General features: G+C 43.4%; 1 protein-coding gene across 1 annotated transcript in view; it reads left to right on the top strand.

Annotated features, from left to right (window-relative positions):
- The window catches only part of LOC143987598 (interferon-induced, double-stranded RNA-activated protein kinase-like), a 329,449-nt gene that overhangs the window by 225,408 nt on the left and 80,443 nt on the right, over window positions 1-23,598 (top strand). Inside the window, exons 14-18 of the mRNA XM_077486452.1 lie at window positions 2,706-2,761; window positions 5,702-5,759; window positions 8,391-8,434; window positions 10,910-10,958; window positions 11,399-11,454. Coding sequence (XP_077342578.1) covers window positions 2,706-2,761; window positions 5,702-5,759; window positions 8,391-8,434; window positions 10,910-10,958; window positions 11,399-11,454 — 263 coding nt within the window. The remainder of the gene's footprint in view (window positions 1-2,705; window positions 2,762-5,701; window positions 5,760-8,390; window positions 8,435-10,909; window positions 10,959-11,398; window positions 11,455-23,598) is intronic.

Here is a 23,598-nt window from a genome sequence, read left to right as displayed (position 1 = left end):
GAGAAAAGCACTTCTGTTACCTCTCAGGTGCTGAAGTTTTCTTCCACCCATTCACCTTTTTTCCATCTCCTTCCTGTCAGTGTGTCACTCCCCAACTTTCTTTTCCACCTTTTGTTTTCTGTCAATAAAAATTAAATAAATATAATGGAAGGAAACTGTTAACGTTTTCCTTTTAACCAATTTTGTACAACCATACATTTAAAAAGTGGTGGACAGTTTATCCAATGGCAATTATAAATGGCACCAGATAATATACCGCCAGCTGACCATTTTGCATGTTAATTCTGGTGAACCAAAGCTATCCTTGGACCTCTCCTTTCAGAAACACTGTGTACAGAGCTGATCGAGCAGTTCTGTACCTTGTCGCAGCCCCTTGGCTTTACATACCTGAGCCTTCCCTGTGACTCTGTAACTGCTGCCGCTTGGTCCACGCACTTTGTTGCTGTTACTCCAGTAACACTCATGCTGTTGCGCTTTGCCACTACTCCAGCTGTTGCTCCTCTCTGATACCACTACTCCAAGGATGATTATTGCATCAAGTGCTACTCCTGGTACACTCCACCAGTTGTTCCTTGCCACAGATACTGCCCCTGGTATGCTCCACCTGTCAACTCCTTTCTGCAACTGCTGCACCTGGTATACTCCATTTGCTGATTTTGTTTCTTAAAGCCCTTGCATCCAGGAATATGCCTGCTTCGCGCTCCTATTGCTTTTTGCGTAGCCCCTGGTATGTTCTGTCTGCCAACTCTGCTCCTCTGAGCACCACAGCCAGGCACATTTGTGCATCTCTTTTCCAGGCTGTCCATCAGCTACCACTATTCCCTCGCTGGTTGCCTGACTCACCAACTTTTCCTCATTAGTCAACTGAATCATTCCACAGGCCTCCTCTGTTTCTTTATTGTTTGCCTGGCCCATATTTGCTGGTGGTCCTATTGCATCTTCCTACTAGTTCTGCTAGTATTTGGAGAAGCAACTTGGGGGCAAGATGTAACTAAGGCCCTCCCCATAGACTATGCTTCCTGGCAAACCACGGTAGGGCCCACTTCACTTCATTCTCATTTGGTTTATGACACTCTTGTTTGTGTTGGTTGACTTTAAGCTTTTTGTGAAGATGCTCAGACATGCACAGATAAACACACATCAACAAAGAAACTTGGATGCATTTGGCAGAACTTATGTTTAAGCATTTTATGTGAAATGCATAAAGGTTTCTTCTTTGGTATCTGATCATTTGAGCATGTCTGTAATTTTTTCAAAATAAAGGCCTGGTTTAACTGTCTGAGGAGCTAGCAGTAGGGGGGCAGTGTATTACACAGCCTCCTACTTAAAACAAACTTTATTTGAAATGCACAAGTGACACTTCAGTATCATGCAATCCTATCCAGTGCTCTGCAATAAAATGCAGCATGTTTGCATATCAGAGGCATAAGTAGAACCTACAGGGCCCCAGTGCAAGAAACCATGAAGGACACCTTGATCCCCGGCTGGGGACTCTTACCTCTGAGCCCAGTAGAGGAACAACAGGACCCGGTCTTTAATGCAACCTTTACGACCCTGGTTTTAATTTTATATATTTTTTTCATTTACCTTTTTTTGTTTGTTTTACAATATTATTTTGAACTATGTTTTTGCAATTTTTTTAGAAGCCCCATTGGGGGGCTATGGTGAGTGAGATATCAGGGGTCTAAACAGACCTCTGATGTTTCACTTTTGAGACAGAGACAGGACCCCCCTGTGCTGGAGAACCAGAGGGTCCAGGGAAGTGCACGAGGATCGAGAAGAGTGCAGAGGGAAGCAGGGCAGGAGGGGCAGCATATAGTGGAGCTGATGCCCTCTATGATCCCCCTGCAGCCACTAAATGCCTGCAGGAGGGAGAAGAGAAGTGGGCATTCAGCAGCTGCAGGATTTACATGGAGGACAACTGTTCTTCTGTTATGATACCCCTCCTGTTCAGATGTAGTAGGGGCCAAACGGGCCTCCTGAAGCATGGGGCTGGGTCGCAATGGTGACCCCTGTAGTTACACTCTTGCTGCATATTATCATAGATCACTGCATCGCAACTCTGGTTTGCATTGCAGTGTAAATGGGACACATGGCAAACAATTGTTTTCTGTGTGTCCTAGCTGGTCACTGCACTAGTCTGAAGTGCCCCTAAATCTAAGACACCATGCATCCTGTGCTTAAATGCCACTTTTACAAGCATTTGGCATTTCTTTTTCAGCCTGTAACCTCTACGCCCGTGTCCATGTACACTTAGGCGCTTACAGGTGTATTCGAAGAGGAGCATTTACAGGCATGTGTAAACGCACCTAAACACGTCACATATAGGTGTGTTTGAGCATTAATGTATTCCAGTGACCAAAATAAATTAATATTCGGCCCAGTAGAATCCATTAATGCTTGACCCACTGAAATGTGTATATAATACACAGCTTTATGCATATTTTTGGGGTTTTCTTCTACTAGGAGGTCTGGCTTTCAGAGGAGAAAAGCAAACACTCCATGTACATAAAGCCTTCTTGTCAAGCAAGCAAAACAAAAGAATGAAAGGGTTTAATTTTACTGGAAATTTGTTAAATGTAACACCAGATTAACTGATCTTACATACTGCTAAAATAATAATTATGATACTGTCCACTGCACATTTGTTGCATTTATTGCCAGCAAATTTCACCTGAATAATATACTGCTGATATTAATTTCAGGTAATTCCAAGTGGTTTTATACCTGGATCCCAGAGTGCAAGATCTTCTATTTTGAGGTATTTTTCTGTTATATTATTGTGTTTTTCTATTTTTATATTTTAAGGAATAACATAACTAAGCATGGATAGAACCTACTTATTTTTTAATGACTTTATCCCCCAAAAAATAAACCAATAACCATTTTTTTTGTGATAATTATTTTTTCTTTTTTTGTCTATGCTACTCAAAATAGTCATATAATGATGCAAATATGTCTGACTTTGAGAGGTGGTTGGTGTATATTATTTAAAGGCTTGTATCGGGAACTGTTTCTAGGGATCAGAAGGTCTGGAATTATTATTTGACTCAACTATGCACAACTAACTACTCGGGAAAGTTATGTGATCATCCTAATTATTGCCTATAAGGAGTTCAACTACCCCACATGTGCTTCCATTAAAATTTTCTGCTCTAAACAGCCACTTCTGCTACTCACGATTGATGAGTGACCAGGCTTTCTAAATTCTTGCATCAGCACCCTTAAATTGCTCTGTTGCATGACTGGTCTGATAGCCAAACCAAAGAACTGTGACTGCTATCAAATAACAGAATGTAAATGCACAGATAAATAAATTAATGTTCATATGGGAAAGCAGAAAGCCTGGCAGGAAGTTTGTGGGCTTGATAATTGAATACTTTATAATTCAGAGCTGTGACTTTCATGTCATTTTTTGAACTGGTGGTTAAATAACTTTGTCAGTTGCTCATACTGGACTGGTGCAAGGTTCCCCTTTAACTTCCTAATTCAGAAGACCCCTTTGTATTCTAGAGAACCAGTATCATCAGTATATAGAATATTGTAGTAGTGTTGTATGGTAGTTAAATAACCCATAGCCATAATACATAGGGAAAAGAGGTTTGGAATATGTCAGGTCCCTCACTCTCTCACGGACAGAGCAACAGCAGAGTAATGTTAATCATCCTGGTATACTACTTTGCTACTAATATTTCCAACTTATGCGATGAGATTGATTCATACTTGTAGATGTTTTCAACATTTGGATTTAACCAGTCAAATTCAATTGAGGGATTATAAAATAGGTAATTATGTACAGAGCTACCAACCTACCCATACTCTTTGGGGCTTGCAGTGCTGGCTTATTAATGTGGAGGAAGGTGTCACTCCATGTGTAGGAGGATACTATGGAGTTCATCCAGGTGAATTTCCCAAAGTCCTCTGTGATCTTAAAGTGATTGTAAAGGCTTGATTTTTTTTTCTCGAAAATAATGAACATCTTTTACTTACCTGCTCTGTGCAAAGGTATTAGGTATTGCACAGAGTGGCCTCCGAAAACCTCCTCTTAAGGCCCCCCCCCCCCCCCCCCCCGCCGGTGCAGTCCGCTTCTCTTCTACTGTGTCTGCTCTCATAGCAAGCCACTTACTATAGATGGTATAGTAACTATAGTACTACAGTGCTCTTTGTTCACTATTTTGTGTAGTTGGAGCAAAAATGATAAATTTCTCCAATTCGTCTCCTTGGAAGAAATCTACATATGTATGGACAACTTTATAGTACAACTAGAGACAAACAAAATTCATTTTGGATAGAGTATGGAAAGAATATAACCCCTCTCGGTTTTTTTTTTCCCCTGCTGTGTCCCATTGGGGAGCTTTTCCTTCACTTCCTGTCCCATAGCCAAAACAGGAATTGAGAAGAAATCGCTCCAAAGTGAGGGTATCCCCTGTTGTCACCAGGGTTACCAAGACTAGTGTCCCCATAGGAAGATTTTTCCTCTATTCCTATTCTGGTGTTAACACAAAATCTGGGATTTTCTTTTACTTTCGGTGAGAACAGTAAACAGCACAAATGGAGAAACCGAATCTCCCTAAGCCCTTGTACACGCGGCTTTTGTCCGAAACTGTTGTATACACACGGTCCGACGAAGTTGTCGGAAAATCCGATCGTTCAGAACGTGATGACGTTATTTCGTTACGACGGGACTACGTTCAGGCTAGTAGCCAATAGCTTTGATGTAGGAATTTGATCTGAGCATGCGTGGCACTTTGTCCGATCGGAATTCTCTACACATGATCAGAGTTTGTCCGATCAGAGCATTTTGGCGGAAAATTTTACCAACAAGTTGGAAAACTTGGTCCGACGGAAACAGTCCGATGGAGACCACACACAGTCAGAATATCCGACAAATCGGTCCGATCGGACACATTCCGTCGGAATCTTCGACCGTGTGTACAAGGGCTAACACGAACACAGACAGCAATAAAAACCTGACAGGTATTTAAATGCCTCTCTGCTCTATCCAGAACTAAAAAACAGTTTAGCCTTTATGTATACTTTAGGATTTATTCCCCCTCCTTCTGATTCAGACAACTTATCAGATCATCACCTTCCAATAATTGAATGGCTAAAGATTTTAGTTTATTAAGGTCTTTTTAAAATAATGAGGCGCGCTGTGTTTTTCTAGCTCTTCAATTTGTCCTAAACATGTTCTTCAAGCAGATCCTTCCTCTCGTTTCGAGGGTCTGCTTTGTGCAACCTACAAAACAAACACTATACTCCATAAAAAAGGTGTCTCACATTTTTAGTGTCAAAAGTCAGGAAATTCACGATCTCATATTCCCTTCCCATGACATTAGATTGAATCCCTTTTGAATCTTTTGTGTATCTACAATTCAAAGCATCTCTTACATCTCTTGAAACCCGTTAAAAAAAGTTCTATGGGGGCCCTGTTCTCGCATAGATTGCTTTGCAAAGAGAATTGAGAATCATGTTCTGATTTAAGTAGCTGACATTTTTGCTGAACATCTTGGCCTTTTACTAGAAGTGGAAAACTACATATCTACTTACAGGATCAACATGATAGAACTATGTTACTGAGGGAACAGAAAAAACAAAAACTGCTATGTTAATGCCATTGGCAGACTGCATCATATACCGCATGTTGTTTTGTTTTGCCAAACTCTTCAATGGTAAAACTGATGAATCTTATTTTTTGCAGCCCAGGGAACAGGACATCTGAAAGTGGTATAGCTGGCACAGCAACCAGCAGTTTTGAGGTATTACATTGTGAAACATGTTTTTTTTTTTTTTTTTTTTACTGGTCAAGGAGATCTTGCTATAAGGCATTCTATTTCATTTGCAGCTTGATTATTATAGATATTTAGGTCCTGATGAGTTAAGCTTGCCATACATGTATCTGTGTGTAGGCCTCTCTGTTCAATATAAGCTTCTCATTAGATGGGCTTCTGTTGAACAGTACTGCTGTAAAACGAGAAGTCAATCAGTGCATGCAACCAATGGGCTGCAGCACTGATCAGTATATTTGGATGCTGCCTATCTGAACAGAAAATAACTGAGCCATGTATGGCCAGTTTTAATTGCATTATACCAAAGAAGAATGAGCAGATCCTACAGTTAAGCAGGCAGTACAGTTTCGTTCAACCAGCGCATTGAACTAATAAAATGTTCGGACTCGAATGTTTGGATGGGGGAATAGCTCCTGCTGAGCTATTGTGTTTGCACAGCAGAGAGCCCCTCCCCGCTATCAGCACTCAATGATTAGTGTTGCAAGCTATAACTGGTGACACTGATCGTCCAGGAAAAAAAAACGGTGCTTATACAGAAGTCAATCGATTTACTTCAATACAAGCAGGGTGCCCATACAGCTATCAAATTTTGATCCATGTATGTCTGGCCTTTAAGGCAACCTTAGAGCTGTTTTGTGATATTTGGATCCCCCTGCTTCTCTTCTCACCTGTAGCAAGGGGGGCAGTGGATTGTGCAGGGGAAAAGCAGCATTTAGAAGTTCAGGATGGCCAAGCAGAGGACCAGTAAATATATTTACCTTTGCCTGTCTGAATAAACCCCCAAGGTGATCAGTGGTCATTCATTTTTACTATCTCTTCTTTTTTGAAGGGACAGGAAAAGCTCTGTAATGCGGCGTGCACACTATCGGTTTTCCCATAGGAATAAACTCCGAAGGTTTTTCCAACGGAGTTCCGCTGAACCTGTTGTGCGTACACACGATCACACCAAACAATTCTGTATTCACATTGGTGTGATATGGGAATGCTTGTACCATTGCGTACAAAAACAGGTGTTTTTCTCAGTGTGCTATGGTGCGGTCCTTGCTAATGGCACCCCAATGCACCTTGCTATTACACATTCATTTCAGTGCACAACACTTATTACCATGCATTGTGGTGCACTTCCTTTAAAAAAAAAAAAAAAAGTATATGTACCTCTAAAAGTGCGTTTAACATGCACATGTGCTGCAGTGAATTTCTACAACACATCACATTGCTTATTTTTTACTTTTTAAAATGACATTAATTTATCACTATTGCAACAATAGTGCTGCATTTTGATAAAATAAATGCCTCGATCATTTTAGCATAACACACAGGGCACTTCAGATCAGACATTACTACAGCACATACAGTAAGGCACTTCAAGAGGAAGTAAAACCTGATGGGCTGCCCTATGATCATTTGTTGTGTGAAAGAAGCTCAGGGACCACATTTTGGCCCTGAGGCAGTTGTGTTTTATTGCGCAAAAATCATGGCAAAATTGCACTACATTTAGGGTGTCATTGAGAATAAATGACACCCGAACGTGCGTCGTGCATTTTGCCATGATTTGGAATCTCGGCCAGAAACATGCCAATTCTTGCCCCCTATTCTTATTCGCCCAAACTTGAGCAGGGCCTAACACATTACAGATTTGTGTACCTTTGATTTTCACCCCTTTGAAACAGGAATAGTTAAAATTTACAAATATATTGTGTTTGAGTCTTAATAATGGTTTTAGTATATTTTTACCAAAAAATATAATTTTGATAAACATTTGCGTAGCTGCCATGGGACCCACAAAATCAGTTGCAACATCCTTTAATGAAAAGCTGTATATGAAACATGATAACCTCATATGATTTTTAGAGTAGCTTATTTACAGTTTTGTGTACCTCCAGATTTTTGCCATTTCTTAACAAGGCACAGTTTAGACTCTCCGTATATATATATATATATATTTTTTTTTATTAACTCAATACAGTTTTTATGATATAGATTAAGGGCCTGTTCATACTAGAATGCTGTGCTAGAAACCCACGTTCCGTGACGATTTCCCACACTGCCTTGAAATTGCACTACCCTTCTGATCTGCAGTGGGTGTCGGTGAAAAGTTAATGTCATCCCAAACACAGGCTGCAAAAGCAGAACGTTTGCCTGCCCTGGATCAAATGGTACAAAAGTACCATGGAATCAGGTTGCAGTGCGTTTCTAAAAGTACTGCATGCTGTGTAATTCACATGTAGGTTCTGGTGTGAATGGGCCATTAGTAGGGGTTTTGTAAGTTATGTTGTGTTTGAGTGCCCTAGTAATGATTTTATTGTATTTTTTATCAAAAATATCAGTTTGCTAGACCCTTGCATAAATATCATGGGACCTATAAAATTAGTAACACCACCTTTTTATTCTACTGGTATTTTTCTTTCATAAAATGTATTGTTTGAAGGGGCTTTTTTTTACAAATTATGAATGCTGTAAATATAAAATAGAAAAAAAATGAAAGATTGCAATGAGACCAACTGAGGTTTAAAGTGGTAAGTAACAGAGTTAAGGCTGATCAGTTTTACATTTGTATCAATATGTCTCTTCTATTTTGATATACTCTTTAATTGTATTTAGGTTACTTTTCACTCTTCATGTCCAACACCTTCAAATCCAGAAAGGTAGGTTTTTGTCATTAGTCATTTACATAGTCTGGTCTCATTCATTATATTTTGGTAATTTGTACTGCTAGAGATTATGGCAAGAATTTAATACTTTTCTCATTGTGTAGACACCCTCTCTAATCTCCTCTCTTCTCCTAATTTCCTTCCTTGATTTCATTTCTTTATCTGTATTCTCGCTGCTCCTTCCTCTAAACTTCACTTTGGTTTTCAACCCATGCTTGGAAAGCATTTCCACCATAGCAACTTCTGCCCCACTGCTGTACCCACCTGCTCTTCTGCCCCACCACTTTACCCTCCTGCTCTTCTGCCCCACCACTCTACACCCCTGAACATCTGCCCAACCGCTGTACCCTCCTGCTCATTTGTCCATCCACTGCACCCTCTTGCTCTTCAACCCCACCTCTTTAACCCCCTGCTCTTCTGCCTCACCACTGTACCCACCTGCTCTTCTGCCCCACCACTGTACCCCCTGCTCTTCTGCCCCACCACCGTACCCCCCTGCTCTTCTGCCCCACCACCGTATCCCCCTGCTCTTCTGCCCCACCACTGTACCCCCCTGCTGATCTGTCCCACCACTGTAACCCCCTGCTCATCTGTCCCACCACTGTACCCTCCTGATCTTCTGCCCCTCCACTGTACCCCTCTGCTCATCGGCCCCACCACTGTAACCTCCTTCTCCTCTATCCCATCATTATACCTCCTGCACATCTGCCCCACTGCTATACCCCCCTGCTCATCTGCCCCACCACTGTACCCTCCTCATAGTGGGTGGGGCTAGAAGGACTGTGATTGGCCTTAGCAGTGGCTAATCACAACCCTCCTCATCCCGGAAACGGGGATCAACCCCCTAGCACACCAGCACCGATCACCTCCCCACCACAGGAGCTGGATGGATCATTGCTGCAGCTTGCAATTGACGCAGTCGCAGGAAAGACAGAGAACGAAACAGCCTTTACTATGTTGAACAATGTATGGTGTTGCAGTTGCACCCCCTAATAGTGCCGCTGACGGTTTCTAAAATCTGCGTGCACTGGCACAGCAGAAGCTGTGTCTTGCTGCCACTTTCCTGCGCCGCTCTGCAGATGGAAAGGGAGTAGCGTGTCAGCAACAAAGGCTTTAGGTGCCGTGGGTTGCCGCCCCTGTCCTAAAGTATAAAGCACTCACTGCACTAATATGTGCTCACTCCACTAGGTTAATAGGAGTTTCCTGGGCATTTTGACACCAAGGCTCTGTTACTCATCTTTGAAAGGCAACCATCTGGGCTTCTGTTCAAACCTTATCAAGTACTACCAGGTAGATGACCAGTTCTCTCCTGATGCAGCTTTTGGCCACACATTTTTTACAGCAGCACTCTATGTTGGGTCCATTGACCCTTGTTATTCTTGGGCCTGTTGGCACAGTTCTGTTGTGTTGTTGCCCAACCTTCTCATTCATTATTTGGGGGCATCCCAGAGCCAATTATATTAAGCTTGTGTCCTGTATGATTAAGATAAAACACATTTTGACCTGCCTATAAATTCCATATCTTGGAGTATAGTATAAGGCACCGGCCAACCGCCCCTCAGGTAGGGTAACACTGAGTGAGGTAGGGTGGTAAGGGGAACCCCAGGACGCATTTCCTGAAATCCAATCATTTGAAAGTACAGTCCCATAACCCAGGGTCTATAAATATCATGCCTGTGTCATGTACTGTACAATATGGAATTTACAGGCAAGTCAAAAATCCCCTTTTTTTTCTTGTGTTACAAAGGTGTGCGAGTCTGCTAAGATCTATATCTAATGCTGGGTATAAACATACAGATTATTTTCATTCAACCTGTCAGCTGAAAAAAAAAAAATCTTATTAGGCTGCAAGGACAATAGTAGCTGTTTCAGAAGTTTTTGGCTTCTTACAGCCAAGGGTGCTTATTGCTGTACCCTTACTTCAGTATTTCCAACAAAGGAAGCTTGAGAAAAAAGGGTAAATATAGAAATAGCAAAAACAATCCTGGTTACATTTGTAGACAGGTCAGTTTTCTGTGGTTTGTATGTAGCTTGATTCCTCTACAGCTCAGCTTGTGTGTAGTATTCTTGTCCAGTCTAGCTGGCCTGGCAGATTTTATATCCTTCACAATCTGTTATTTCTCTTAACTGTGGATAACAGGCAACATCAGGGGATCCCATTACTCTGTTAGGCAACTTTTATCTCACTTAACAGTAATTTGACCTGTGCATGGCAGGAATAAACCTCTGGTAGATAATATGTCCCACATCTGTCTCATGTCATGGTTAGAGTTAGATAATTAAAAAAAGTTTGGGCAGAAAATGTTGGTTTTGACTAATGTCTTTTGTGTTAAAATCCTTTTCCTCCTTGTAATTGGCACTTGTATTCTGTTTTCTCCATTTTAATGGTTATTAATAATGATAATATTTATGTTAGTAAAACTAGCAGTGATGCATCATCTAATGTTCATATCTTGTCTATTCTTCCAGGAAATCTGCGGAAAGTGGACAAGACCGTTTATCACATGCGGATTCTGAGGTACTCTATGGTTAGACAAATAACATTCATATTAATAATGGAAATAACATCCTGCGCAGTTTTTCTAGAAACTGAAGTACAATAGGCTCCAAATTCATATACTCTACACACATTTTCATAAACCCTTGATGTTGCTAGTCACCTCCTGGTACTTTTGTACTTTGATAACACTGCCCTTGTGACATTACCTAAAGCCTTTTACATGCGGGCTGAAATTCGGCCAAAATTGGTTGGTTCAGCAGGAACTGGCTGATTTTCAGGCCATGTGTACAGCTGTCTGTTCGAAAGATGCTGGTCTCACGACCGGTTTCTGTCATGTCTGAGTGTGTACCCAGCTTTACAAGGAGGTTGCTGAAAGTTAACCATAAACTCTCCCAAAGCCAATTAATAGAAAACAAACCACAACTTACATTTATTTTAATAATAGTTTTTCTTCTTAGATGTCATCTCAATCTACCGCAAGTAGTTTTAGCAGTGGCTCGAATCCATATGAAAAGTAAGATTCTTTATCATGTTTTTTCTTAATGTGTTAAGTTATTTTACCATAATGCGTTGTTTTAATGACATATCTATCATTTGCTGTCAAATTATGCAGGCCTCTACAGCTCACCCGTATATATATTAGTCGTTGCCACTGAAGGAGCTAATAGTTTATTGTCAGTTCAGACATGTCATTAGTACATCTCTATACTAGCATCCATTGTTTTAGGGGTCCAAACTGTATTCATTTCAAAAGATTTTTTTTAAACTGTTTATTAAATACCCAAAAAGTTGTGCATAAGCATAAGAACACATGAGTATAAAGCTGCATCCATAAACATGTGGAATCATCTGAAAATCTAAATTCTTGTTCATATCTACTTTGAACCAACTTTGCCAGTGATTCTATAGGGATCTTGCAAGGTTAAAACAAACCACTCAGATCTCAATGCGCCATGCAACTGGCCAAGATTAACAGGCTGATGCTCCCTTCAATAGACCCTGTGGTTGAGGTCATCTCAAAGGTGTCACCAATTCCTGGTTTACTATTACAGTGGTGCAGGTGGCACCAGACCAGACATTATCTTTGAAAGTTTAGTACTGATGAACTGTATTCCACTGCAAACAATTTTGGCAGTTTACACTATAGACTAAAGCCAGGTACACACTAAGGGCTAGTTTACACTTGCTTCAAAACATGGCTTCGGACAGGCTTTGTTAAAGCTCTCTGAATGCCAGTCAAAGCCCCTATCACTAAATAAAATGGTTAGCTTACAGTCCTGTTTACACCTTGCTTTTGCTTGGTGGTTCAATGGGGCTCCGATGAGGCTTCAGTGAGGCTTTGGAGCTTTTGATAGGGCTCCAATGAGGCTTCGGTGGGGCTTTCAGATTGGCTTTGAGTAAAGTCAGTCAGATTTTGGCCTCATCAGTATTCGTCCAAAGGCCTTTAGCCTCCTATTCACTGATCATAATCTTTATGTAAGGGGAAACTCCTTTGCTTCCCCCCATTAGGTCACTTATGTGTCCTTGGGACTTAAACCTGGTACTGTCTGTATTAGAGAAACAACCGTTTGAGCCTATCAAGGAAATACCATTATTCTTGCTCTCAGGCAAGCTAGCCTTCCTGATGTCCATCACCTCGGCTAGAAGGGTGTCGGCGTTGACGGCCCTTTCGTGCAGGGAACCACACTTGATCCTTCACCACAACAGGGTCGTGTTACGACCTGTTCCATACTTTTTGCCAAAAGTGGTGTCGGCCTTTCATTTGAATCAGGACATTGTTTTGCCTTCTTTTTTCTTAAGCAGTCAGTTTATTTGTGTCAGGTCACCTGAGACCAGGTGACAGATGCACTCCGTAGGAGTCGTAAGTGCACTGATCAGATAGTGGACCCTAGAACTGACTGCTGAGTATTGTACCCAGAGAGGTTCAGGAAGCAGGTCTACTGGATACACTAACACAGATCCCAGTGGGAGCTAGAGCATAGATTCCCCGGGGGAACGGAGTCAACAGGTGTTCACCAGAGCCTCTAGTGGTGAGGATGGACTGCGCTGCAGTCTAGCTCCAGGTCAGAGCCCCAAGGGTCTCACAGTTCACGCTCATGGCAGACTAGAGGAGAAGGAAGCAGCAGGCTGGAACAACAAGGATAGTAAAGGCATAAGGCAGAGGTCAGGGCGACTAGCAGACAGGAACAACAGAGTACACGCCAAAGTTTCAGGGTCACAGGCAAACAGGGATAGTCGGGGACATGCCAAAAGGTCAGGGTCATGAGCAGACAGGAATAGTCGAGAACACGCCAAGATCGGTAACATAGGGCCTGGGGTGGAGCCATGATTAGAGGAGAGGTTATGAAAACAGCCAGGTGAGAGTGGCTGGCCTCTTAGTCTGAACGCTAGGAGAGGTAAGCTGACAGAGGAGGATTACTGCATAACCATGACAATTTGTCTAGATCTGCGGGGATCCGAGGATCAGACTCCTTGTTTGTTTTATTAGAAGGACCCAAGAAGGGGCAGGCAGCTTCCAAAGCTTCCATTGCCAATTGGGTCCACGAGTTGGTCATTCAGGCCTAAGGTCTGAAAAGTAGGGTTCTTTCCATTAGGGTGAGAGCTCATTCTACCAGGGGTGTAGGCACCTCCTGGGCTTTTCACCATCAGGTATATGTGGCTCAGATTTGTAAGGCCTACCTGGTCTTCAGTGCATACATTCACAAAATTTTATCAAGTGGATGTTCGAGCAGCCGAGGATTCGGCTTTCAGATGCAGTGTACTGCGGCTGCGATATAGATCTGATGGCTATTTTGGCAGAATGTCTCCCACTCCTCAAGGCTATTAGTCAGGGATGTCCCTCAATCTGTGTCCCGTGATGTAGTCAGTGAAAAGGATTTTACAGGTAAGTATGACAAAAAAATCCTATTTTTAGCACTGATCACTGTAATAATATCACCGGTCCACAAAAAGTGTAACTTGGGGGATAAATCTATCCTATAGTTTGTAGACGCTATAACTTTTCCCCAAACCAATCAATTTTTGCTTATTGCTATTTATTTATTTATTTTTTATTTTTTTTACCAAAAATATGTAGAAGAATACATATTGGTCTAAACTTATGAATAAATCCCCTTTTTTCTATATTTTTTTGGATATGTATTATAGCATTGCATGATCACACAATTGTCATTTAAATACATACATACAATATGAATGAGTACAAATAGGCCATGAAGAACAGTCATCAACAAAACAAAATTAGAAAACCAAAAAACAAAAGTGTTCAGAGGACTGCACCACAGTAAAAGTTAGTAACTAGCACCGCAGGGGCACACTTCAAAACGACCTTTGAGATGAAAGGTGTTAGACCTCATTAAATCCCCTATACATACAACTTAAAATAGTGGCTAGCGAAAAGAGTTCAAGTGTAGTACAAAATTCATAACCTGTAGAACATAGACTCCAAGCATTCATACCCATGGTATTAACAAACGGCAGAAAACATTTTGAAACATTTTTAATGGGAAGAGAGACACCCCAGGGTGTCTGAAGGGGAAGGGAAGATGAGAGGAGAGAGAAAAAAAGAGGGGTAGAGGAAGAAGCAGAATAAGTGGGTGAATAGAAAGGGGCAGGGGTGACGGATCCTCAAATCAAATTCAATGCAGAAAATGCTTGCAGGTTAGGAAAACGATAAGTATTCATCTGAATAGTAAAGCTATTCACAGTAAATCGCGTGCTGTGCTCCTCTATTTTGTCTCTAAGGGCGACAGTCAAATGCTCCATCTGTTTAAAGTCCTTCACTCTTCCATGGTTTTATATAGGATCCATACTCATTTGTACGATTGAGATTAGTATTAACAAGCAATGCTGATGTGAACAAGCCAGAAGGATGTGTTATGCCGTATACACACGACTGGTTTTCCCGTCGGAATTCTGCTGAAACTGTTTTGCGTACACATGATCACAACAAAGTCCGACCGTCAAGAACGCAGTGACGTACAACACGTACGACGGGACTAGAAAAAGGAAGTTCAATACCCAGTGCGCCACCCTTTGGGCTTTTTCTGCTAATCTCGTGTTAGTTGAAGTTTGGTTAGAGATTATTCTCGCTTTTCAGACTCTTGCTTTCAGATCGTTTGAACTGCTGTTCAGTTTGTGCTTGTGGGTTTGTATCTGTTCTTCAGTGCATGCAGTCAGTTCGTATCTGTTTTTCAGTGCGTTCTTGTCCGCTTGTTGCTAATTTTCAGCTCGCTCTTCACAAGACTTGCTGTTCTTTAGCGCGTTCTGTTAAGTTTGTTCTGTTGTTCATGTTGCAGTTACGTACTCGTCGTACAGTTTGTGCTGTGTAGTGGCTTGGTGTTGGGGTTCATACTTTGATCCAAGCCCAGTCCATGAACAGGGCAAGGAGGAGTTCATGGACCAATAATTGGTTACTCCAGCTTGACCAATTCTCTCATATGCCTCTGCTGCAGGAGAATAATCCTGATGATTTCAGGAATTTTCTCCGGATGACGGACCCTGTTTTTCACCGTCTGTTGGTTTTGCTCAACCCTTATATTACGAAGCAGGACACCTGTATGTGGCAAGCCATAACTCCGGAGCAGAGCCTTGTCATCACCTTGTGGTACTTGGCGACTGGGAAAAGTCTACAGGACCTCAAGTTCGCTACAGGCATCTCCCCCCAGGCTCTGGGGATCATTATTCCAGAGACCTGTTCTGCCATCATTCAGGTCCTGCAGAAGGACTATATATGGGTAAGTTTTATCCTTTAACATCACATTATATGTAATTAATGTTTGCTAATGTATTCATTGTTCCCTAATTACCATGATTGGAATATGCTGTGAATGTCCCCTTTATCCTCATGCATGCTGTAAGCTTTTAAAATGCTCCTTTCTCTTATGTTCACCGACTGACACAGCTCCTTTCTTACCATTGGGTTGTTACGCCACCTTCAGGAGAGGACTAGGCAGAACATGTTAACATGGTATAATAAAACGAAAACTTTCTAGTTCCGCCCCAAGGGGCGGTCCCTTAGGTAACAACCACTCAGCCTGCTACTGCAGCCTCAGTTTTTTTCTGCCTAGTGAAGGTGAAGGAGCTAGGAACCCTGCGGGCCCATCGGTCCATAGATTTTTCTGCAGAAGTTTTTACCTTTTGCGCAAGATTAAACATCCTGTGATCTGCTATCACCGGCCGGCTGGGTGTCAGGCTGGATACCCTTATCCTTGTAGTCTCCCCAGCCTGGCCAGCGAGCGTGTGCGGACCAGAGATCCACGCTGGGTTGACCACGACATGCCCCTAATGCTCCGGGACACACATATATGACCGGGCTACTGATGTCTACGTCACAGTGTGCCGGGCCAGCAGCCACCCCGTACTGATCGGTGAGTGGGTCTGTGATGGAATGTCTCCAAGCTCTTCAGAACTGGTAAGTACAGCGCTCCCTGCCTCGATGGGGCTGAGCAGCTGGGCATTTCCTGGGAGGTCGATTTGGGGGTCCCCCACCTCCCTCTCTTCTCTCCCTGTCCCTATCTTCCCTCCCCCCTTCCCTGTGGTGATGCTGCATGGGCTGCTGAGTGGTGTGTGCCATAAACAGGGGCTCATCTGGGGGGGGGACTGCGCTGGATAGCTGTGACCTGGATGTGTGTAGGTCTCTCCCCTGAGGTGTCTGGAGGTTGTCTGCTGATCGCTGTAGCGCTGTTTCACTGCCATGTCTCTGCCTGTTTTTTCACTGTCCCTCATGGCATACAGTGCTTGGCGGCCATTTTTGGTGTGACAGGGAGCAGCATGCTCTGTCTCCATTTTCCTGAAGTCCGGTGGCCATTTTCTCTGAGATTATATCCTTTATACTGGATGCTCGGCGGCCATTTTCTTGAAGCCTGAACATGTTTTTCAGCTTCAGCGCTATTCAGAACAGTTCAGCACAGAGCAGTTTGATCTCTTATGCATCTGGGCATCTGGCAGCTGACACAGGACACCGGCACACCTAGCTGGACGGCTCAGAACTCAGGGTGGTGAGTCTGCGGGAAGAGCCCCTCAGCCAGCAGCAGTTAGGAGGGTGGGACCATCACTGTCCTAAGTCTCCAACAGGTGGCAGACAGGGTAGGGTCAGCATGGCGTCAGAAACTGGTGTTTCTTTCCCCAAAATCCAGGCAATTGCAACCGGTTTGCCTGCAGTGCCTCTGGACGCTTTGTTAGCAGTCCTTAATTAGTTTGTTGCCAAGATGGAGGCGGTGCATGGGCGCAAAGGTGGTAAAAAATGGCCCTTGCCCCCCCACCCCCGTCCTCCGGGGAGAGCTCTGATGCAGACTCGGGCCCTGCTGAGGCTGGTGACCCCTGTTCTGTCATTTCAGATGATGCTGATCAGGACCGATTGAACAGTGAGGATGAGCCCCCGTCTGGGTCAGTGCACGACAAAGTGCTTGTTGGGGCATTTATCACAGCTGTGCGTGATACCCTGAAAATTCAGGAGCCAGCAGATCCCTCTGCTGATGTAGCGGCCCCTTTTGGGTCCCGTAAGCCAGCCCGTACACATAAGGTGTTCCCGTATCTGAAGTTCATATACAAGGAATGGGGTTGACCTCAATGGACCTTTTCGGGCCCCAAATACATGGCAGTGCATTACCTGTTTGAGGAGAGCCTTTTTAAAAAGGGGACTCCTGCCTTTAAGGACCCCACGGACAGGAAGGCCGAGGCAGTGGCTCGTTCCTTGTTTACAGTTGTGGGGTCACTGCTCACACACTGCAAACAGGCTACGGCCCGGCAGTGGGCCGCGGCCCGGGGGTTGATGACCCCTGACCTAGATGATCTTCTCCTGAGAACATCTGCCTCAGAGTTGGAGGAGGATGTGGCGATCACCATGCAGACCCTGGAGGAATTTGGGTGGCTTTTGAACCTAAAAAAGTCAATGTTTGTACCGACTCAGCGTCTGGAGTACCTCGGCTTACTGATGGACTCCATGGAAGCGAGAATGTTTCTCCCTTCAGACAAGCTGCAGACTGTCAGAGCCGTGGTAAAACTGCTGATGACCCGCAGGTGCCGGGCTAACCGGCTGGGGTGGAGTAATGGGAGATCAGTCAACCCAGGGCCTCTGGTCCGTGGAGGAAACCAAGTTACCGATCAATCTGCTCGAGCTGAGAGCGATCAGGCTGTGCCTCTCCACATGGTCGATAAGACTATGAGGGCATCCAATCAGGATCCAGTCAGACAACGCCAATGGCGGTGGCATACATCAATCACCAAAGAGGAACAAGAAGCTTGGTCGCCGCACGGGAGGTTGCTCGCATCCTTCAGTGGGCAGAGCGACATGTACAGGCCCTATCGGCCATTTACATCCCAGGAGTGGAAAACTGGCAGATGGACTATCTAAGTCGCCAGATGCTGGACCCAGGAGAATGGGTGTTGCATCTGGAGGTGTTCGGGCTACTGTGCCTGCGATGGGGAACTCCAGTCGTGGATCTTCTGGCCTCCCGTCTCAATTGGAAGGTGCCAAGATTAGTTTCCAGGACAAGAGATCCTTGGGCAGACATGTCAGACGCGCTGGTGGCTCCATGGGATTAGTACCAGCTGATCTATGCCTTTTCTCAGCTGAAACTGTTACCATGTCTGCTCCGCAGAGTGGAGGCCGAGGGGATTCCAGTAATACCGATTGCTCCAGATTGGCCTCAGTGTCCCTGGTACACAGACCTAGTGTGCCTGGTGGCGGATGCCCCATGGTGACTGCCGTTACGAGAGGACCTTCTGTCTCATGTTCCAATTCCCCATCCTGCTTTACCATCGCTGGTTTTAACGGCATGGCTATTGAGAGCCAGGTGTTGAGGAATCGGGGTCTTTCGGACTCTGTGATTACAACTATGCTGCAAGCACAGAAATCTTCTCGGAAGATATATCATCGTACCTGGAAGGCCTACATCTCCATGTGTGAGGAGAAAGGATAGAGTCCGCGCTCCTATTCTATTCTATATCCAGGATCCTGCTGTTTCTACAGCAAGGAGTAGACCAGAAATAGGCGTTAAGCACCATTAAGCGACAAATTTCAGCTTTGGCTGTCTTTTTTAGTGGCCCCTGGTAGCTCACTCTCTAGTGAGCACTTTTGTTCAAGGGGTCCAACATGTAGTTCCTCCGGTGCGCCCACCGTTACCCCTGTGGGATCTGAACCTGGTGTTATCAGCGCTTCAAAAAACACCATTTGAAAATATCAGAGAGATCCCTCTGTTGACTCTTTCTCAGAAAGTGGTCTTTCTAGTGACCATTACTTCGGCCAGGAGGGATTCAGAACTTTTTCTTGCAAGTCGCCCTATCTGGTTATCCACAAGGATAAGGTGGTGTTGCGTACACAACCTCCTTTTCTGCCGAAGCTGGTTTCGGCGTTCAACATCAATGAAGACATTGTGTTACCATTTTGTATCCTAAACCGACACATCCTAAGGAAGCGGCCCTCCATTCCCTGGATGGGGTTCGGGCCCTGAGGGTGTATTTGTCCGCTACGGCTCTCTTTCAGAAGTCAGACTCCTTGTTTGTTTCGGTGGCTGGTCCGAAAAAAGGCATGGCGGTCTCGTCGACCACCATTTCCAGGTGGATCAGACAGATTCTTTTTACAGGCCTAAGCCTTAAAGGGGCAGGTGCCCCCCTTTCCGGTCACGGCCCACTCCACCAGGGCAATTGGAATGTCTTGGGCCTTCCGACATCAAGCGTCTGTTGCTCAAGTGTGTAAAGCAGCGACTTGGTCGTCTGTCCACACCTTTACAAAATTCTACAAGGTAGATGTCGGTGCATCGGCTGATGCCTGTTTTGGCCGCAAAGTTTTGCAGGCGGCTGTGTAGTTGCAAATGCACTTAAATTTTTTGTCTGTTTTTTGGTTAAACCACAGTACCTTTTAAGAAATGCACTGTTGCATTTGTTACCGCAAGTTCTGAGGCGGTTTGGAGTTAGTGACTCCCAGATTGAGGAGCACTCTGTTTTTTTTTTTGTAGGTAAAACATTTTTTGGTTATTCCCACACACTGTTGTTTTGTGGGTATAGTTTTTATGCTAGTTCCCACATGCCATTGTGGGTGAAGTTTTTATGCTTTTTTCCACCCCTCATTTGGCACTGCTTGGGTGACGTTCCAATGGTCTAAGAAAGGAGCTGTGTCAGGCGGTGAACGTAAGAGAAAATAGGATTTTTTGTACTCACCATAAAATCCTTTTCTCTGTAGTTCACTGACTGACACAGCACCCTCCCCGCCCCTCCTATTTTTGTCTACGTTATACTGCTTGTTGACGTACTGAGGCTGCAGTAGCAGGTTGATGGGGTTGCTACCTAAGGGACCAAACCCTGGGCAGAACTAGAAAGTTTTAGTTTTATTATAACATGTTAACATGTTCTGCCTAGTTCTTTCCTGAAGGTGGTGTAACAACGCAATTGTATAAGAAAGGAGCTGTGTCAGTCAGTGAACTACAGAGAAAATGATTTTACGGTGAGTACAAAAAAATCTAATTTTTTTGGCCTACGTGCATATTTACCTTCACTAATCTCCCCTGCATGCTATCCTGAGCCCATATACACCTATAGCCTAGTCCCTTAACAATGTATTTTGTCAGCTCCATTGTAGTGCTTTACCCAAAACACCTCCTAAAATGTGTACAAATATTATGTGTATCCTTAAATTCAGGCAGAGTGCCAGGGGCTTTTTTTTGGGTCCCAAACTCAGCTTGAACCCTCCTCCTCCCCTAAAATTTTTACAATGAGCCATCAGAGGGGGTGAGGAATCTAATAAGTGGACCTTAGATTTTTGTTTCAATATACTCATTAAAATACATTTTATACTGATGTCGGCCAAGAATGTTTGTGTCTAATCTGCTTGCAATGTTATGTGCAAAAGTACTCTTTTTTTTTCTGTTTTGACTCCACAGTTTCCTTCAACGCCACAGGAATGGCAGACTGTGGCATCCCATTTTGCCGACCGTTGAGACTTTCCCAACTGTGGAGGGGCTATAGATGGGAAGCAAGTCCACATCGTGCCACCACCCCATTAAGGGTCTTACTATTATAACTATAAGGGGTTTAATAGTATAGTGTTAATGGCGGTAGTGTCGGCTCAATATTAGTTCCTCTATGTGGACGTGGGGAAGAATCGCCGGATGTCAGATGGAGTCTTTGCCCAGACGGCATTTTATCAATGTCTTCAGACTGGTGGCCTGACATTGCCATATGATGCGGACAATGTGGAAGGACTTCCATTCATTTTTATTGCTGATGAAGCGTTCGGTCTGGGCAAGCACCTGATGAGGCCATTCCCCCAAAGGACCCTCACCCCCCAGAGAGGAGAGTTTTTAACTACCGGCTGGCCAGAGCGAGAAGAGTCGTCGAGAACACCTTTGGGATAATGGCCAGCCGGTTCCACCTGTTTCTGACATCAATCCATATGGCGGACTACAAAATCAACCACATCACCTTATCCTGCTGCATATTGCACAATTTTTTAAGGAAAAATGCCCAAAATTATATTGCCTCAGTTGGACCTGAGGCGGGACTTCCTGAGAATCCCCTGACGGGCCTGGATACTGCCCGTCCTGGCTTGGCACCCCAAAGTGCCCGTGAAGTTCAGCAGAAATCTGTAAATTATTTTATGGGTAGGGGGGGCCATTGCTATGCCAGACAATGTGTAAATATTTTTTTTAATAAAAAAAAAAAAAGATCTGATAAAATCTTGAATTTTCTTTATTGCTTGTGTTTGTTTTTGTCTGTCTCCTAGGTTCTCTATTGCACTTGTAGTGCCAAGTGGATTTTCCTTTAGTAAATAAGCCCCACTGTCACTGTAAACACAAAATTACTTCAAAAACTGGTATTGAACATTGAAAGAAGAATTGTTGATTATAAAAGTTTTTACATGTGCGTTTTGAGTTAAAAAAAAAAACATTTTCCCCCTCAAGTTTTTTACAACTTTTTACTTTTTTTAATAATAAAAACACGCATGTTTAGAAACATAACATACCAAGCTCTGGAACTTACAAAGTTCAACATAGAAAAATTGAAGGCAATATCAGACATTATAGTGTCAAAAATGTCTTTATATTGCCTTCATCAGATGGGGTGATGTCACCCCGGTAAAAGCCAAATTTTGAAGATGCACACAATTTGAGATTCAAAATTAGTCTTTCCCTCCTGATCCCATGCCTAATGTCAACATGTGCTATCTCCCATCATGGGGGGATCAATGGACGTGTTTTGGGGGTACAACCCCTTCCTTACACTTACTAGAGTTACTAGGAAGTGGTTGCACCCACAAAACGCGTACATTGATATCCCTTGATGGCAGATAGCATGTGTTGACACACCGTGTGAATCTTCAAAATTTGGCTTTTAAAGTAAAAAAAAAAGTTTTAGGAAAATTTCTGATGGCATTTGGAAGAAATTCAGTTTCTACCCAACGCATCAATCATGTTCTTCATTTGTTGTTCTATAACATTGAGTTTCTTCCTTATGCTGTCAATTTCCCCATTCCACACCATGATGTCGTTGATTAGGCTTTGTGCACTTGCACTTCTGAAATGTTCAGCTTGCTCTTCAACAACCAGCACATCACCTAAAAATGTGAGTAAAAACATGTATTTAGAAATATGCACGCATACATATAGTAGTACCTGAAGCTGGGGTGTTAGACACTCACCTGTTGTGGTGACAATCTCTCGACTTCCTCCAGCTCTCCTTCCTCCAGATCCTCGGGGTGTGTTTTTTTTATGGAGTTCCCCTTCTTTCTCATGTGGGGGGGTTCCTGGTGTCCTCTGAGTGGTGTCCTCCGAGTTTTTTGTCCCCTATGAGAATGAAACAAAAGGTATACTTAGCACACAGATATTTGAGTCCAGAAAAAGGAATATGAAACATTGCTTGGAAGTGGGGTATAATTGTCTGTTTTGGGCAGAGTTCCAAGCTGAATACCTGATTTTTTTACCTTACCCAAGCTGGAATACTTACCCTTTTCTGTCAATTTTCACAGATGGAGACACCCCATGTATCCATTCGAGCACCTGTGTGGGGCACCTTCAAAAGTTTGTTCTTGTGTCCCACATTAGTGCTCCTGAGTCCAGATGTGTAAACAGCAGCTGAGCGTCCTCTCCTTACATTACACTGAATCAAGCTTGCATTTTATTCTAGTTACAAACACATCTAGACATCAATGTCCCAAACCTGTTTTTAGACAAATAGGCATGACCAAATGTATTTAACCTGTATCTGCCGAAAACATTGTATATAATGAGCGAACAATGTTTCCTACGACCGATTAATGTGCCCACAAACATGAAAATCACCATTTTAAACTGTACAATAGTAATGAAAAAAAACATGGCGCAGCATTCAATTAATAATAATAATCGGAACACACGACAACTACTTACTTTTTAGAAGAACTTTCTAGATCCTTCTATACTGATCCTGCTCCCTCAGTTTCAGGTCTGACCAGCGTTTCCTTATTTGCTCCTTTGATCGTTGTACCCCAAAATTTGTGTGCAGACTCTTCACAACTTTCTTCATGATTTTGTCCTTTCTCACATTTGGGTTGGTGTACGGTCCATATTTGCCATCATAGTCGTTCCTCCTCAAGATGACCACTATCTCCACCATTTCAAGAAAGGCCATATTTGAAGCCGTAAATCTTCACCTCCGGGATTGGGACCTTTCGGCCTCCGGGCTC

The sequence above is a fragment of the Lithobates pipiens genome, unplaced genomic scaffold (genome assembly GCF_037356315.1).
Source record: "Lithobates pipiens isolate NorthernLeopardFrog02 unplaced genomic scaffold, aLitPip1_a1.2 Scaffold_18, whole genome shotgun sequence".
NCBI lineage: Eukaryota > Metazoa > Chordata > Amphibia > Anura > Ranidae > Lithobates > Lithobates pipiens.
The sequence above is the reverse complement of the archived record's forward strand: the minus strand, read 5'-3'. Positions and strand labels throughout refer to the sequence as shown.